Consider the following 16,233-nt stretch of genomic DNA (forward strand, 5'->3'; position numbering starts at 1 on the left):
AAAAATTGCGATACCAATTTTTTTGAAGTACATGTGATTGGGATTCTTCAAAGGGTCTAATGATTAAAAAAAATAGGGGCCGTGTGATAGTTGATTAGAGCAAATATTTTATTTCATGCATAAATTAGCATAATTAATTCATTTAATAAAAAATCTTATTATTTCAAAAAAATTAACCATACAGCCTGTAGATTTTACTGCACACTACCACCATGCAATTTATTGCGGCGCTCGAAGGCCGAGATCTCAGGGGGGAGGGCGGAATCAGCACCACCTCCCCCCCCCCGGCTGTGAGATGGGATAAAGGGGTACTCCAGGCTAAATATATTATAATTTGATCAGTTAAAGAAAAATCAAACATAAGAGAAATTATCACTGGTTAAGGAATGAGAAAGTTATTTCGGTTTTGTGCTTGTCTTCATGAATATGAAATGAGCAAACTGATATTAACGTCAGATCCCTACTTGTTTGTTTTTATTTTATTACATGAAACTGTATTTATCAAAATGTTGTCCTTCAAGAATTAAACTAATTGGATTGAAAACTGATTTAATGCATATCGGATAGTCATTTGGGAGACAAACCATACATACATGTATGATAATAGAAAATAATTATGATTTAATTTAATAACATGAGAAAAAGGAAAGTGGGAACATAAAATCAACAGCCAACCTAATGAATTTTCATGACGACATGCACATAATTATTTTCATGAAATAATGCCTGATTTGAAATTTAGTAAATCACTCATTTGTTACCAAAATTTGATGACTATTTTTTTAGCTTTCTGCTAGGAAAATTTTACTTTATTCATAAAGATATAATTATTTTCATCCCAGAGTAACTAAGAATAGTAGTTAGTATTCATCTTCTTTCAATTTAGCTGCAAGTACATTTTTTCTCCCATTGAGGAAGACAAGTCAAGAGACAGAAGCGAGTGAATATTCATTACAAACTTCACATAACATCGCAAACTTCAATGTACCTTTAACCATAAAAGGACTGCGGGCCATGATGCCCCTTCAACGCTTTGTGCGATATTTCAGAAACGCAAAAAAAAATAGCGCCGCAAAAATTAATGACTTTTTACGAGACAATGTCCTGCCGAAAATGGCTAATTTTTATACTTTGTTTACAAAGTCTATGGGAGTTGAAATTCATAAAAGGGTGATTGTTTTTCGTTCTAATTGGTCTGCTTAGTTAATTCAGGGTTTAATTTATTATTTAAATGGTCTGTAATAATTTCCATTCCATGCCAAATTTTGACGCGGTCGCGCAAACGGCTGCCGAGATCAGAAGGGCCGCCCCTCAGTCCTCTATACATCTCCAATAGCCCAGTCCTTTTAGGGTTAAAGCAGGAGTGAACTGTGTATGGTCTCTCATTGACTGTGTGTTATAAAGACATAGTCTTGAAATATACATTTTCAGATATTTACTTTAATATACTACAGAGAATAAAGTGACCTATTATTGTATTTGTGAAAAGAAACTGAAACGTTTTGAGAGGAAAAGTAATTGTTTTACTACATGTATGTGGTAACATATTTATTGCGGTTTAAATGTATTGAGTAGTTAATAAGCTTGTTATCATTCAAGTGGGTCTGTATTACTAGACTACTCTAGCATTATGGGTCAGGAAACTGGACAGGTATGAGTAGTTGAGGACTTGAGATGGCGCTATTAGTTCGTATCTGCTTTTAAAGCATATACAATCCAGCAGCCTTCGTTCAGAACGAATACTAGCAGTGTAGTCTTGTAATATAGACCCATTTGAATGGCAACACACTAATTCACTATTCAATGCACTGATGCTGCAATGTTGGTCATCACACAGCGTAGTTCAGTTGGCCCCTTCCCCTTAAATACTCTACATAAACAGGAATTCATTGGAATTGATTGGAAAGGGCGGAATATAATTATTTGGTGTCATATTTGATATTCAGTCCAACATAGAATATACTATCGTTGAGGTTTGGTCTTTAATCAATACATAATGCAGTTGCATTACACTAGGTAAAGATATTATGGATTACCATGAGGTGACAAGCTGAATTTCAAGAAATTTATCTAAAAATAAAAACAAATAATCTAACAATACATAGTTTTTCGGCACATGGGATGGATATGATCTATTAAAGAAATTTTCATAATAATTTTCATATCTATGGATATTCTGGGATCTAACGAAATATAACACGAAAACATAACTGAAAATGTATTAAAGGGTTCAATCCTAGGGTTTAATCCTCATGATTAGCAGCTGATCCTTTCTTCACCAGAGCTACGTCCTTGATCTTATTCAGCAAATCCTGGAGTTGGGTCTTAATTTTACTCTCCTCATCCACTGCACTCGTCTTATCCCCCTCCTCCTCGCCTGAAGGTGCGCTGTTCTTTTGATCCTGCTCTCGGATGTGAGCCATGTTTTTTTGGACCAGGTCTTGGTATTGGACTAAGAGGGCGTGTTGGTCAGCAGTGAGGTGTTTACTGAGGAATGTGATCAGCTGAGGTACGCATCTAGGGTAAAAAAATGAACTTGTAAGTATAAAAAAAGTATAACAAACGTGATGATGATGCTGATATCATTTATAGGATGCAAAATATTTGAGGCGGCGCAACAGCTCAGTCTGTAAAGCGGGTGTTTCGGATTCGGGTGACCTGAGTTCGATTCCCACTTGGTGCACTAGTGCCCTTTGGTAAGCCATTCATCTTCATTACCAGGTCCTTCGGAGAGGACCTTAAGCTGTCGGTCCTCTGGTTGCTTGCTTAGCATTGATGCTTTCTTAGCAATCAGATCAAAAAATCACTAACATATTTAAAGAAGTCAATATTCAGCGATAGTCTAATATTATTATTAATGACATCCGATTGAATGGTTATTAGAACAGCAAATCTAGTTTACAGAGTTTAATGTTTCACTGAAGCTGATCTCAATACAATCTACACATTACCAGCAAGAACTTATGAAAACCGTATGTGTACACATTTAAGGCCTTTACTAGAAAGTCATTTTCTCATCCTGACTTTCCTGAATAATATCAAAAAATCATATAAAAAAGCTAACGCTTCATCTTTAAATACCATCAAAGTGGTTGAACTGCCAATGATTCAATAATCAATAAGGCTAAGGCAGTGGCAAAACTACAGGGGGAGGGGGGGGCACGTGGCCCCCCTCCCATCTGGCAAAAAACAAAAAGGGGAAATGGAGAAAAGGAGAGAAAAAGAAAGAGAAATGTATAGTGGAGGAAGGAGAAATTGTTTATGATATGTCATATTTACATAAGAATTTTTTTTCATAACTTTAATATTAAACATAATTTGCTTCCCATGTGTTCATCATTCCTGGTGCTCGCATAGTTGCATTGTCTGTTTAATAATCCTGTTTGCAAGTCAATATACACCAAATATATTTCCTTGCACTTCAAGTTATTATTGTTTTATGTAGTGACATAATTATGCTTCTTTTACATGACAACTTAAAGTGATTGCCACCTTTTAAGGTCGCTGAATATGAAACATTATCAGTCTGAGCTTGAGTTCACATTAGTGGATTGGTGATATATGACTGCTCTTCATGAATTCCTAAAACAGTCCTTAAATGTCCCCTTTTCTGGTCTGAATATCAAAACTTCTTGGCTCGTGCTTTGCGCACGATCATTTGTTTTGGTGAATTCCTACAAACAAACCAAAGAATGCCCCTCTTGTAGTCTGAATTTCAAAAATTTTCAATTCGCGCTTGCGCGCAATATTTGAGTAGTGAGATTTGTTTCGTATTCATAATTAAATTGACTTCAAATGTTTTTAGGTGTAGTTCTAACAAATCAGTAAGCGCTTAGCACTCGCATTAGATGACTATGGTGAGATATGAATGGTCTTCATAAATTCCTAAAAGATAGTTCTTAAAATGTCCCTGTTTGGGGTCAATACATAAAAAATTATTGTTTATTTAGTGAGACAGCTTCGTATCATGATTACAAAAATTTGCTTATACATGTAATGTCCCTTTTTTAGGTCTGAATATTAAAAAAATCATTATTTGATCAGTAAGATACATATCTCTTTAATGGCACAGTCTTTCAAATGTATCTATTAGGTCAGGAAACCTGGCAATTTGCACGCCCACTAAGTGCCACAAAATTTTTGTTGGCCCCCCCATGCCGTTACCTATGGTACGCCACTTGGCTAAGGTATACTTAGGACCTGGACTGGTGACCAGCGAACTTAGAAATAGCTAATCTTAAACTTTAAATATTGAGACTACTTTATAGGCATGTAGGGTACAGAGGGTGATTATCATAATTTTATTTATGTAGACATACTAAAATATTTTTGAGAGGATGGCTATTGATATCTGTTTTGATTTCTGGTAACAGGATTATTACACCAAGGATGTATTAACCTATTGACTGCTGAATTCTGTAATTCCCATAGGCTTTATACAGAGATCACCAGGTTCAAGTAGGCAATGGGTTAAGTGGTGAAGAAGTGTTTTAGAATTCAAATTGGCCTCTATTATAAAACTACACTGCTTAGTATGTTGCATTGTGGGTAGTAATCCTGGCCGGATAGGAGTACATGTAGTTGAAGGCCTTGAGGGAGAAGGGCTATTAAGGATACTGGCTTGTGTGCCCCTGAAAACCTGCATGTAGGATATCATTTTTTTTTCAAACTTTCTAAAAATATTTTTGGACTATGCATTATGGGTAGTGATCCTTGCCAAATACATGTAGGAGTAGTGGAGGCCTTGAGGAACAAGGGCTATTAAGGATACTGGCTTGTATGCCCCTTGAAAACCTGTATCTAGAATATCATTTTTTCTCACATTCCAAAAATAATTTTAGACCTTAATTAAATAACATTTCACATATTGGGCCCTAATAGGTATTTCAAATCTGAATGTATTTTTGTTCGGAATTTCAAAATGCTGCATCAGTTCTAAGCATCATTTTCATATTAATCGCACATCTTTCCTGTCATTTGCATTAAAGCAATAAACATTGCAATAAGTGTATTCCCTATTCCTACAAACAATTAACTTCTTCTACCACTGATATATCTTCTACATTCTAGATTCATTGAATCTAATTTTCCATGTGACTATTTTCCAATGTTCACTGAACTTTATATTGGGGTCTGACCATTTTGAAAGCAAAGTTGTTCAAACAAGTTGCAACGATTTTATGGACTAATAGTGCAAAAAAATTAATGAGAATCGTGTAAAGTATGGTGACTTTGTTTTGACCTATTCCTTGTCACACAGCATGAGAACCAGCATTTTTGCTGGGCTTTTTTTTTGGTTTTGTTTCAAGAGCACTTTCAAACATTTCAGGGGCTAAATCGCCCCCAGCCCCAAGTTATTTTTGTCCCCGCAATACAACTCTGAATAAACAGGTGCAACCACTTCAATCACCATTATAACTATATATAAGCACAATTACTACAAGTTTTCCACTACCAGCAGAGCAAAACCATCCCACTTCCATTACTAAACTCCCTTTTGTTCAAACTACCCCAGAATCAGTTAGTCAAAGTTCAGAAACTTCAAAATGCCGCCGCTCGCAACCTTTTTTCCATCCACCAGGCGCACTCACATTACTCCTATCTTAAGATCCTTACATTGAATCCCTGTAAAGCAACGTATTATGTTCAAGATTTTGTTGTTAACTTTCCACTGTGTCCACGGCTCTTCTCCCCAGTACCTCATTTCACTGATCAAAAGTTATACCCCTTCAAGATCCTTACGTTCCTCCTTTTCCAATTTTCTCGTTATCCCCAAAGTTTCCAAAACCCCGGGGGAAGATCATTTGTTCACTCATCCTCCAAGTTATGGAATAGCCTCCCTGAAATCATCAAACTTTGCTTGACCTCTGAAACTTTCAAACAATACCTTAAAACATTTCTCTTAATTCAATTCTTATTAATTTCTTTTATAATTTCTTAAAAAGCGCCTTGAGCACTCTACAGAGTAGATTTGGCGCGATATAAGTCTAATTATTATTATTAAACCACCATTCCCAGCAGTACCACAACCTGTATCAGTGCCTCATGGAGCATACATTGGGTATGGTTTTGGGATGACAGCAGTAATGGTGAAGATGAAGGTCTTAAGTACAATCAGTAAAGCAAGTACCATCATCAGAACCACAAGCAGAATCAGTAAGTACCATCATCGGTACCACAAGCACCAGTATATGTACCACTCCCATTACCATCATCACTACAACCATTGCCTCTACACTCCCACAACATAAACCACTACCTTTTCTGCCACAACCACACCTCTCCCTATTACTACTAGCACTACCAATTCTACTCCCAACATCATCCCAACCATACCACCACCTGGCCCCGTTGCATAAAGGTTACTATTACGGTAACTTTGCCATCCAATATTAACTACCATGGTAATGCTGGTCGACAGCCAATCAAAATAAGGGATTCCATGCAAGTTACCATGCAAAGCAAACTTACCATAATGGTAACTTTTATGCAACGGCCAAGTACAGTTTAAATGATGCAAACCACCATCATTTCCTTCCCAAGGTATGAAGCATACTTTTGTAAGGCAGGAGTGATGTAGGAATAAGGTCCAAAGCAGAATCTCTTGTACCACTACCATCAGTACCAGCACTGCTACCATTTCTACAACTACTTTGACCATCAACGCTACCACTTACCACAGCAAAGAAATTACCTTTTCTTCTATAACCACCACCACTTCCTTCCACAACTACATATACCACTATCACCAGTACCAATACCACTTCCACTACAACTGCCGCAACCAACACCACAACCATCTGCATTGCTGTTACAGCAACCACCATTATCACTTACCTTCCTGGTGCATGGAGCATGCATTGGGTGTGGTTTTGGAAGGCAACGGTGATGGTAAGATGAAGGGCCAAGGCGGAATCAGTTTCGTTCCTCAGCTGCTCGCACAGGGCTTGTCGATGATGGAACACCGCTTGCCTTCAAATGACAAATGTTTACAGCAATGAAATATGATAAGTGAAGGTGAGGTGTCCAAGGTGTGTTACAAATAATTATGAAGAATTGCTGAGAAAGGATAGTATACATATCTTGTGTTTTGTGTTGGTAAGACATATCTCTCGCATATTCAATAATTTATCAATACATAATCAATACTTCTACAGGATAACAGGAAACTATATGTTTACCAATTCCAACTTTCTTAAGAAAGTATTGTAAATTCTCTTCTGGCTAAACTTCTGATGCACACAATTTATGGGTTTCCTATTAACTTCATTTCATGTTCTCACTAAAAGGTCAACTCCCCCAATTCAGAGTAAAGTTATGATGTACAGATTGTTCTGGTCAAGCATCCAAGGTTGAATAACACCTGTTTGGCTGTAGAGTCTTGACCAGACCAATATAAAAGGGGTTCACTTCTGAACCCAAGTCAGTTTTTAAAGAATAGAGATTAGAGAATACAGATTGGAGTTTAGATTACTTTAGAAATTGTTCCAGCATGCAGATAGATTAGAGACAGAGCTACAGAACATTTTATATTTTATACTGCAGAGTTTATCTTCATCTTCAGAGTATAGTCACCGTCAGACTTACTCATGCATTCAAAATCATCAAGTTATAATCATCTTTATCAAATGTGTATATAAACTGTACATCCTGCATTGAGTTTTCTTTATTAACACTGGTTGAAAGTTAAAGTGCAATAGATTCCGACAACAAAGCAATAGAAAGCCTATGAGGATGACTGTGGATATCTGAACATGTACAAGTAAGTTTAAGATATAAATAAAACAAATATCACTATCGCTACATTATTACTAGTAGAGTGAAATGACTAGTATTCATCATGTGAACAAGAATACATATACACTATACATCACTTTTCTGCTTAAAACATCAAATTACTATCTATTATCTACCAAACACTAATATGAGACCCATAAACCCAAAGTAAATCAAGGCTTTTTGCAGAGATATTGGCGGAAATGTTTGGAATCGCTAATAAAAGTAATCGATATGTGCTGATTTTAAGTATAGATTCATACCCTTTACGTCTGTTCAATTGTTCAAATGTATTGCTTAAATGCTTATACTTTCCATTATGGTACAATTATGTGGTAAATATACTACGGCATAGGTTGACATTTTACTGGTGTTTATATTGGGTTTTTTTGCTTGTCAAATATAAATGAAAACTTTTATTTCTGTATAACCCCATTGCAGATATTAAAATAATAAAATAAAAATTTGTGGGCCAACATAATATATTTCAAAATTAAAATTGAAATGCCTATGTATATAAAAAAAAATATTTGTTAAAGCAATCCTAGAACTCACATTAAAATAACTATGTGGTGAAAATATTGGTTTAAAAAATAGTCCATTGGAACAATAGCCTAGTTTAAAAAGTTGTCAATATTGCGAGACACCATATCTTGCCAAGTTGATTTATGTCATCATGGCAAGATATGCTATCTTCCCATGTTGACATTAAAACTTCATTGTTTGATGTGGCAAGATAAATTATCTTGCCATCTCAACAAGATGATGGCACTTTAAAGCTCCTGTATACTACATTTGTCATTTTACTGCGATAAGTTTTCATTTTTACCTGTCTTTCTTTTTGTCTGGTTTCTTGAGCATGATGTCACAGACGGAAGGGTCACACGACTGCTCTAGGTTCTCCACAAATTCATCTAGATCCTAAAACAAAGAACAGACACATGAAATATATTCTAGACCATTACAAATTTTAACATTTTTCCATGGTTTGAACTTCATTGGGAAGATCCCTTCATCGGACAAAAAAAAAATTGTACAGATCCGCATACCCTAGCCTACATGTACCTAGGCGGAGGATGCAGCTTTTGTTTTGTCTTTTATGAGTCTGATGCTGTTATGGAAAACATCAGCAATACCTACATCTTCTGAGGAAGATACCCTCCTGTCTTATGTTTAGTTGTATTCTTTCAATTAAACAGGATTCGGTGCAGATTCTTCGAAAAACTGCAAAAGGACAATCGTCGCTTGAATGAAATCAATGCAAGACAGGCAGGCACTGTTCGTAGTATCTTGCATTAGATGTATTGCCGATGTTTCGCGTTTGAGCATTAGATTCTAGACTCGTAAAGGCAAAGACAAGCTGCAGCCTCCGCCTAGACATCATAAATTATGATCGTCTTCAAATGCAACTTTGCATTCATGTCCTGACACCCCAGTGATATACGTGGAGATTTGGATGAAAAATTCATTACACAGGGTTCTAATTTTCCTGATTTTAATTAGCAATGAATCTGTGGTCACAAATCCTTATACATGTTTGTGTTTTATGGAATTCACAAACTTTACAGTTCTTGATGGATTTATTTTACCCAAATTTTAGAATAGTTATCCGACGATTCCAACAGTATAGACTGCATTGCAGTACTTTGAAAGTTGAAGATATCATCAATTTGTTTCATTTACATTAATTTTACCCATTTCACGTTTATGAAATACTCATAACAAAGTCAATATATTGGAAAGTTATTTGAGTAATCAAACAAAATAATCATAGGTCTTGGTAAATCTCAAAATCTGCAAAATACGAGCATAATTCATCACAATTTGGAAAAATGCACTTCCACGTAAACTTTCCTATCTATGTCTCTGCCATGTCCCTTCCCCATCTCCCTCCCTCCTCTTCACAATCCCCCTCCCTCTTTGTGCCCTCCCCCAAAAAATAAATCTCTAGCATATCAAATAAAAGTACATTCATCGGCATATACCATGTCTTGCAGAAAAGAGACTTTACATACCTTACCACTGAGGGAGCTATTTAGTTTTGACATGACTGTCTTTATCTTATCTGGAAGCTTGCTGATGATGTTTGATCGCATCTGTAATAATAATAATAATAATGATAACAATAATAATAATTATAACAATAATAATAATAACAATACTGTCATGTTTTACCCATGGTAACCACTTCAGTTCCACCAACTGTTCTCCCAGCTGGCTCTGCAGAACAAGATAATATCAATGCCAGAATATTATGAATATATTTTTAAAATATTGATACAAGAGGTGCGACACCACGTCCAAAGCATTGTGATCTTGCAACCTGGCAATCTGGAGCCAAAGTTAAGCTTACGTGGATCCCCTTCAGTAAGTATCCTAGCCTTTCCGATGGGCATTGGGCTATCTGCTGAGCAAGCATTGATGAGACAACGATCAACCACAGCGGGGAAAAGATTAATCCTAATTACATTGTCCCTTGTAAACAATAACAAACCTGTCCTTTGGCCATCATTAAGAATTCTTACATTTCTAGATGTGCCTTCGCATCGGCTGCTGGGTGACGGGCTCAAAGTTTGGAATCTCTTTCATTTCACTCTCTTCAGTCCACTTATTCGCTACATGCAGTAATGTTCTTGTACAGCTCCAAACAATTCATCATGAATTTAGTAAAAGCGCAGTGTGGAAGAAAGAGGAATACAGGTTTTTTAAGTGGAATAAAGTGGAGTTTCAATTTTTCCTGAACACTATGGCCCGAATTCACAAAGGTGGTTTTGAAAACCCACGGTTGAGTCAATGGTTTATGCAGATTTCCTGTATAAATTACGCCTAATTTAGTGAATATCGGGCGCATGTATAAAAAATTCCAATGCTGATGCGCGCTTTTGTCACAGTGCCCCAAATTAGGCGTAATTTATACAGGAAATCTGCATGAACCATGGACTCAACCGTGGGTTGTCAAAACCACCTTTGTGAATTCGGCCCAAAGAGTAACATGTACATTACCTTACGAGAAATCAGAGCTGCGTCTTTTCAATGGGATTCTTGCAAGTATCCTCTAATCACCTATCTTTATATCTAATGATACACAATACATTGGGGCTGTGGGGAAGCTCTATATATTGCCTGTATAGTATTATGGGCTTCTTCCAACCAGCCTCTGGTACATGTCTCTGGCAACCCCATAGCTGCGTGTACGATGAAACGTGAGGAGAAAGAGGAATAGACCTTACAGGACTCCTGTGAAAAAAACGCAGCTCTTACTTTAGGAAAGGTGCATTAACCCTAACTAGGCCGGGCTTTTTTGGCTGTTCTGTGGCCAAGGGGAGGGGGTGATTCATCCCCCCCCCCCCGAGATCTCGCGAGCGCCGCAAAATTTGCACGCTGGTAGTGTGCGATGTAATCTACAAGGCTTTATGGTAAAATTTTCCAAAATAATGAGATTTTATTTTAAATGAAATAATTATGCTAATTTATGCATAAATCATACTTTTTGCTCTAATTCACTAAATAAAGCTCCTAGAATACTAATTTTTGGTAAACATATTCTTATGTATTTTATTGTTTTATGAATTTCTTATGTACTTACCGTGTATATGTTTTTCAACCTTTTGTTTTTCTTTGTTTTTTTACCAGATTTATTGCACAACCTTTTTTGAGCATAATTATGCTTAAATCAATTGAAAACAGCTGTTTAAAGTAAAAATAATCATATCTTTATGAATAAGATGAGAAAACTCAATTTGCATTGACTTTGTACACAAAATCACGTTTTGGAAAGAATTTTTGGTCTGACATGCACTTAGGAAATGTTAAGTAATTTCGGAACCGCGTACCCGGGCGTCGTAAATTTGGTCTCAAAAGATGCGAGAGACTTAGAAGTATAACCTCTGCGAGTGGCGCGGTAAAAAAAATTCGCGCAGAGGAATGATCGCAGAAAATGTTGAGGGGGCAGGTTGATTCAAACCCCAGCCTGTTTAGGGTTAATCACATTGTTCAATGAACCCACCTCTGGTGTGAGCGTGAGAGGATCTGTTGCTATGGCTGGTTCAGCTACAGCACAACATAGCATGTTGGTCACATCGGAGCAGAGTGATCGCAGGAGATAGCGGGATAGCTGGCCTTCAAGTTCCTCATCTAGACACAGTAATGAGAACAAAAGCTGGTATATTGATGCTGGATATTAAAGGAGTGTTGCACTTATGGGATGTGCAAGCGAACATATTTTGGGGTGTTGTAGTCTAGTGGTTTTGACTCTTATCCTTCAATCAGAAGGACATGGATTTGAATCCCAGCCTTGGAGTGTTTTCCTTCAGAAATGAACATTGCTTCTCTTTAATATACTCTTATTTTTTTTTCTTTTTCTATTTTTATTTTCCACTTCTTGAAAAGTCAAGTAGTGTAATTCCCTCTTGACCCCCCCATTCCTGAACACTCCAACTAAATTTTTCACTCCTTCCAGAGAATTATATGTAAAATGTGGCTAAATTCTTCAGAAACTTTATCAATTTAATACTCATTCCTGAGCAAATTAATGCACTCACTAGTCACAGTTGTGCAAGAGATAACAAAAGCTTTCAGTTGGTGTTGAAAATAATATGAGCATATCAAAGTAATTTGCAGAATACTTGTAGCATTAGCATGATGACTTTGCCATCAATGGTAATTCCCACAGAAACCTTGATAACCTCTTGATGTCCAGCAATGATGACATTGTAACAATTGATATCAGGGTCATGTTACACATCACATTCAACATAATGGATGTACCTCCTGAGCACTGCTTGACCCCCTTGATGAACTGTCTGATGTTATTCCAAAAGGCATTGATCCCGTCTTGAAGATCATCTCTCGTCTTTCTCCTGGTGGCAGCGCTTCCTCCGGCCATCATCTGGAATGCCACTTTCACAACATCCTGGTAGGCACGAGTTAGAGGCCTTGGACATTCAAAAATGGGTAAAGTTAGACGTTAAAATCATGATTTAAAGCAAGTCAGTAATCCAGGTTTTAATCCCTGATAATGGGGGTGGCTGGATTCACCTCTAACTCACAGAGATCCCCCTCACCACCTCCATCTACTTTACTCTATCCAGTGCACCACCCTCCTACTCTCCTCCACTCCATGCTTCTTCTATATCTTCTTCGGTCCCCCCTTGCTCTCCCACAAGCCAACTCAAACTCAAGCACTCTTCTAAAAAAATAATGAATATTCCTCCTCAGCACATGCCCATACCACGTACTCCCTTCACCTTCACCATCTGATCTATGGTCTCTTCTAAACCCAACATCTGCATCGGAACCTCAGTCTTCTTCCTTTCCATCAGCTAAACCCCCTTTCACTTACCATTACTCTCCCAGGCCACCATACATACAATTACACATTTTCAAGTACATGTAGTAGGAAGACCAGCTGGGGTCCGTTGCATAAAGGACTTGCAACTGCCGTAACATTGCCATAATGGCAGCTGCCATGGTAACAGGGCTCAGCAGCCAATCAGAATCAAGGTACCATGGTAGTTGTCATAATGGCCAAGTTACAACAGTTGCAAGTCCTTTATGACAGGGGCCCCTGGGTTTAATCCTATTGTTCCTTGCCTTTGAGACATGTTTCCATCATCTCCTTGTGCAATTACCAAACAGACATCAGGGATAGATTAAACCAAGGCCATTAAAGGCCATGGTCTGTATATTGGCTATTGCCTTCAGGATTTGTTTGTGTCCTTTTAATTATATTTCCTCCATATTTGCTATGATATAGAATTGTAAGCAATGGATAACTGGCTTTGTCCTAAACAAACTGGGTTTTAATAAAATGATCAAAGATTTACAAGGGCACTGCACAAATTCTACTCAGTCAAAACGAACAATATTTTTACTCAGGCTAGCTTCAATAATTTTTACTAACCCCATGCCAATAATTAAGAGATTGGGTCAATCACAGTGAGGCCATAGCCCTTCTCAAAAATTGGTTTCTGAATCCAAAGACACAAACTGTCCAAAGACCAATGAAAATGAGATGGGATTAAACAAACTTCCAAGTTTATTAGACATGTACTTCACAGGCATGTTTGAGTGATTGGCTCAATCACTTACAATTATCACAGAACTTAATGTTAGACTTCACTCAAGACCCACTTGTGAATTAAAATGTCATATCGGGTCCAAGCCTGCAGACTAATTTGACTTCGCCTCGCACAGACCTAAAAGATCGTTCTCATATACTTGTATACACCAATGTTTTGTCTACCCAGATACTGGATGAAAAGACCTTTCAAATTAAAACAAGTGGAATGCCTCTGTCAGTCTCGCCTGCAATTCGATATAGCAGCAGTGCTGAATTTGAAAATAGCTATTAAATAATTATTCACAAAAGAATACTATGTCCATTGACCCAAGATGACCTTTGACCATGATCATGTGACCTAAGACATGTGCAAAGCAATCATTTATAATTGATTACCCTTATGTCTATGTTAAATGAACTACATGTGTAGATCCATACACTTTCTAAGTTATGATGCAAATTCAACAAATACCCCCAACACGGCCAAAGTTCATTGACCCTAAATGACCTCTGATTTTGGTCATGTGACCAGAAACAAGCACAAGATATTCAGGGATACATGGTTACTCTAATGTCCCAAGTTTCATGAACTAGTTCTATTAAAGTTATAATTCCACCAATACCCCCCCACATTATCAAAGTTTGTTGACCCTAAATGACCTTTGACCTAGATCATGTGATATGAAACTTGCACAAGATGTTCAGAGATACTTAATTGCTCTTACATCTAAGTTTCATGAACTAGATCCATAAAATGTCAAAGTTATGACAATTCCTCCAATACCCCCAATATGGTCACAGTTCGTTGACCCTAAGTGACCTTTGACCTTCGTCATGTGACCTGAAACTCGGGTAAGATCTTCAGTTATACATTATCACCCTTATGTCCCAAGTTTCATGAACTAGGTCCATAAAGTTTAGAAGTTAAGATGACATTTCAAAAACTTTAACCTTGGTTAAGATTTCGATATTGATTCCCCAACATGGTCTAAGTTCATTGACCCTAAATGACCTTTGACCTTGGTCATGTGACCTGAAACTCAGGCAGGATGTTCAGTAATACTTGATTACCCTTATGTCAAAGTTTCATTAACTAGGTCCATATACTTTCTAAGTTATGATGACATTTCAAAACTTTAACCTTGGTTAAGATTTCAATGTTGACGACGTCGCCGTCGCCGCCGAGAAAAGCGGCGCCTATAGTCTCGCTCTGCTATACAGGCGAGACAAAAACACTCAGTAGGATTGCTGCTACAGGGTGCAGCTTAACACAACTCTTTTGTTAACCTGTTGGCTACAGGAACCGAATGGTACCTGTACAGAGTCTATACGAACTAGAGAATTCTGCATTCAACAGGTTGACAGGCCTTACCTGAAGAGTTCCTCAGCAAGTTCCGCATGAAGCTCTACTGGACATTCATCCAGTTTCTCACTCAACATTTCTTCCATCTCCTCCAGCGTCATGAACGGGAACTCAGAGGCCGATACTCTGGACCCTGCAAGCATTTAGATTTCAAATAAGAGAATTGAAATATGCCACGTGCAAACAAGCTAAAATATTCAGAAGTCCAATCTCAATGATGTGCAATGTTCAATACTATATAAATATTGATTTCCATTGTTATATATGTATTCCTAAAAATTGATAAATGGAGATCCACTAGTAATGAGTATTTTGAAATGGTTTTCAGATCTTGAAGTTTATCTGCATAAGAACTCTGAATCAGTATAATCCTATCAAAGTATAGAAAAAAACATCCAGATACGACTCTGTTTTTAAATGTAGGTGGAAATAATTGCATTATATCAGTTACTGAATAGAAAGCACTTGTGTGTGATCGAGAGTAAACAGTTAAAAGATTACAGAAATACAGATCTTAGGTCAAGATATCTGATTTACAGTGGTTACAGTATGATATGAAGAGTGTTTCTATGTGATTAACCCTTTACCTGCCACGGGCATAAAGCCCCCTGTGCCACATTAACTCTTCATGCATTCACCTGTAAACCCCCTGTGTGTTGCATTATTTTAGCAGTGATCCCCTCTATGCAGTATAATACACTCTGTTATTTAGAGTGCCATAACTTTTTATCTGATCATTTTGAAAGAAAATGTTGTGTAGCAAACTTGTACAGTGTTTCCTGGGCTTTCTTATCGTATATCAATTTATTGGTTAAATTATGGAAAAATGTATAGTAAATTACATTTTCTAAATGCTTTCTCCTAATACTTCCAACAAAATTAAGCCCCTCCCCCTTTTACTTTGGTTCTTGTGTTAGTGGCATGATTTTTATTTATCCACTTGGACTGTTCATTACATAAGATTTGTATTGATACCAAAATCATGATAATCTGATAAAAATAGCCCATATATAGTGGAAAATAAAAGAGAGTA

The 16,233-nt window shown here is 37.1% G+C and overlaps 1 protein-coding gene across 1 annotated transcript in view; it reads right to left on the minus strand.

The window, feature by feature from the left end:
* Positions 1 to 1,593: 1,593 nt before the first annotated feature.
* LOC121413755 (E3 UFM1-protein ligase 1-like) overlaps positions 1,594 to 16,233 on the minus strand; it is a 34,880-nt gene continuing 20,240 nt past the window's right edge. Inside the window, exons 13-19 of the mRNA XM_041606692.1 lie at positions 15,210 to 15,333; positions 12,544 to 12,710; positions 11,783 to 11,910; positions 9,792 to 9,872; positions 8,606 to 8,697; positions 6,838 to 6,972; positions 1,594 to 2,517 (exon numbers count right to left, since the gene is read on the minus strand). Coding sequence (XP_041462626.1) covers positions 2,244 to 2,517; positions 6,838 to 6,972; positions 8,606 to 8,697; positions 9,792 to 9,872; positions 11,783 to 11,910; positions 12,544 to 12,710; positions 15,210 to 15,333 — 1,001 coding nt within the window. The 3' untranslated portion in view covers positions 1,594 to 2,243. The remainder of the gene's footprint in view (positions 2,518 to 6,837; positions 6,973 to 8,605; positions 8,698 to 9,791; positions 9,873 to 11,782; positions 11,911 to 12,543; positions 12,711 to 15,209; positions 15,334 to 16,233) is intronic.

The sequence above is a fragment of the Lytechinus variegatus genome, chromosome 4, assembly GCF_018143015.1.
Source record: "Lytechinus variegatus isolate NC3 chromosome 4, Lvar_3.0, whole genome shotgun sequence".
NCBI lineage: Eukaryota > Metazoa > Echinodermata > Echinoidea > Temnopleuroida > Toxopneustidae > Lytechinus > Lytechinus variegatus.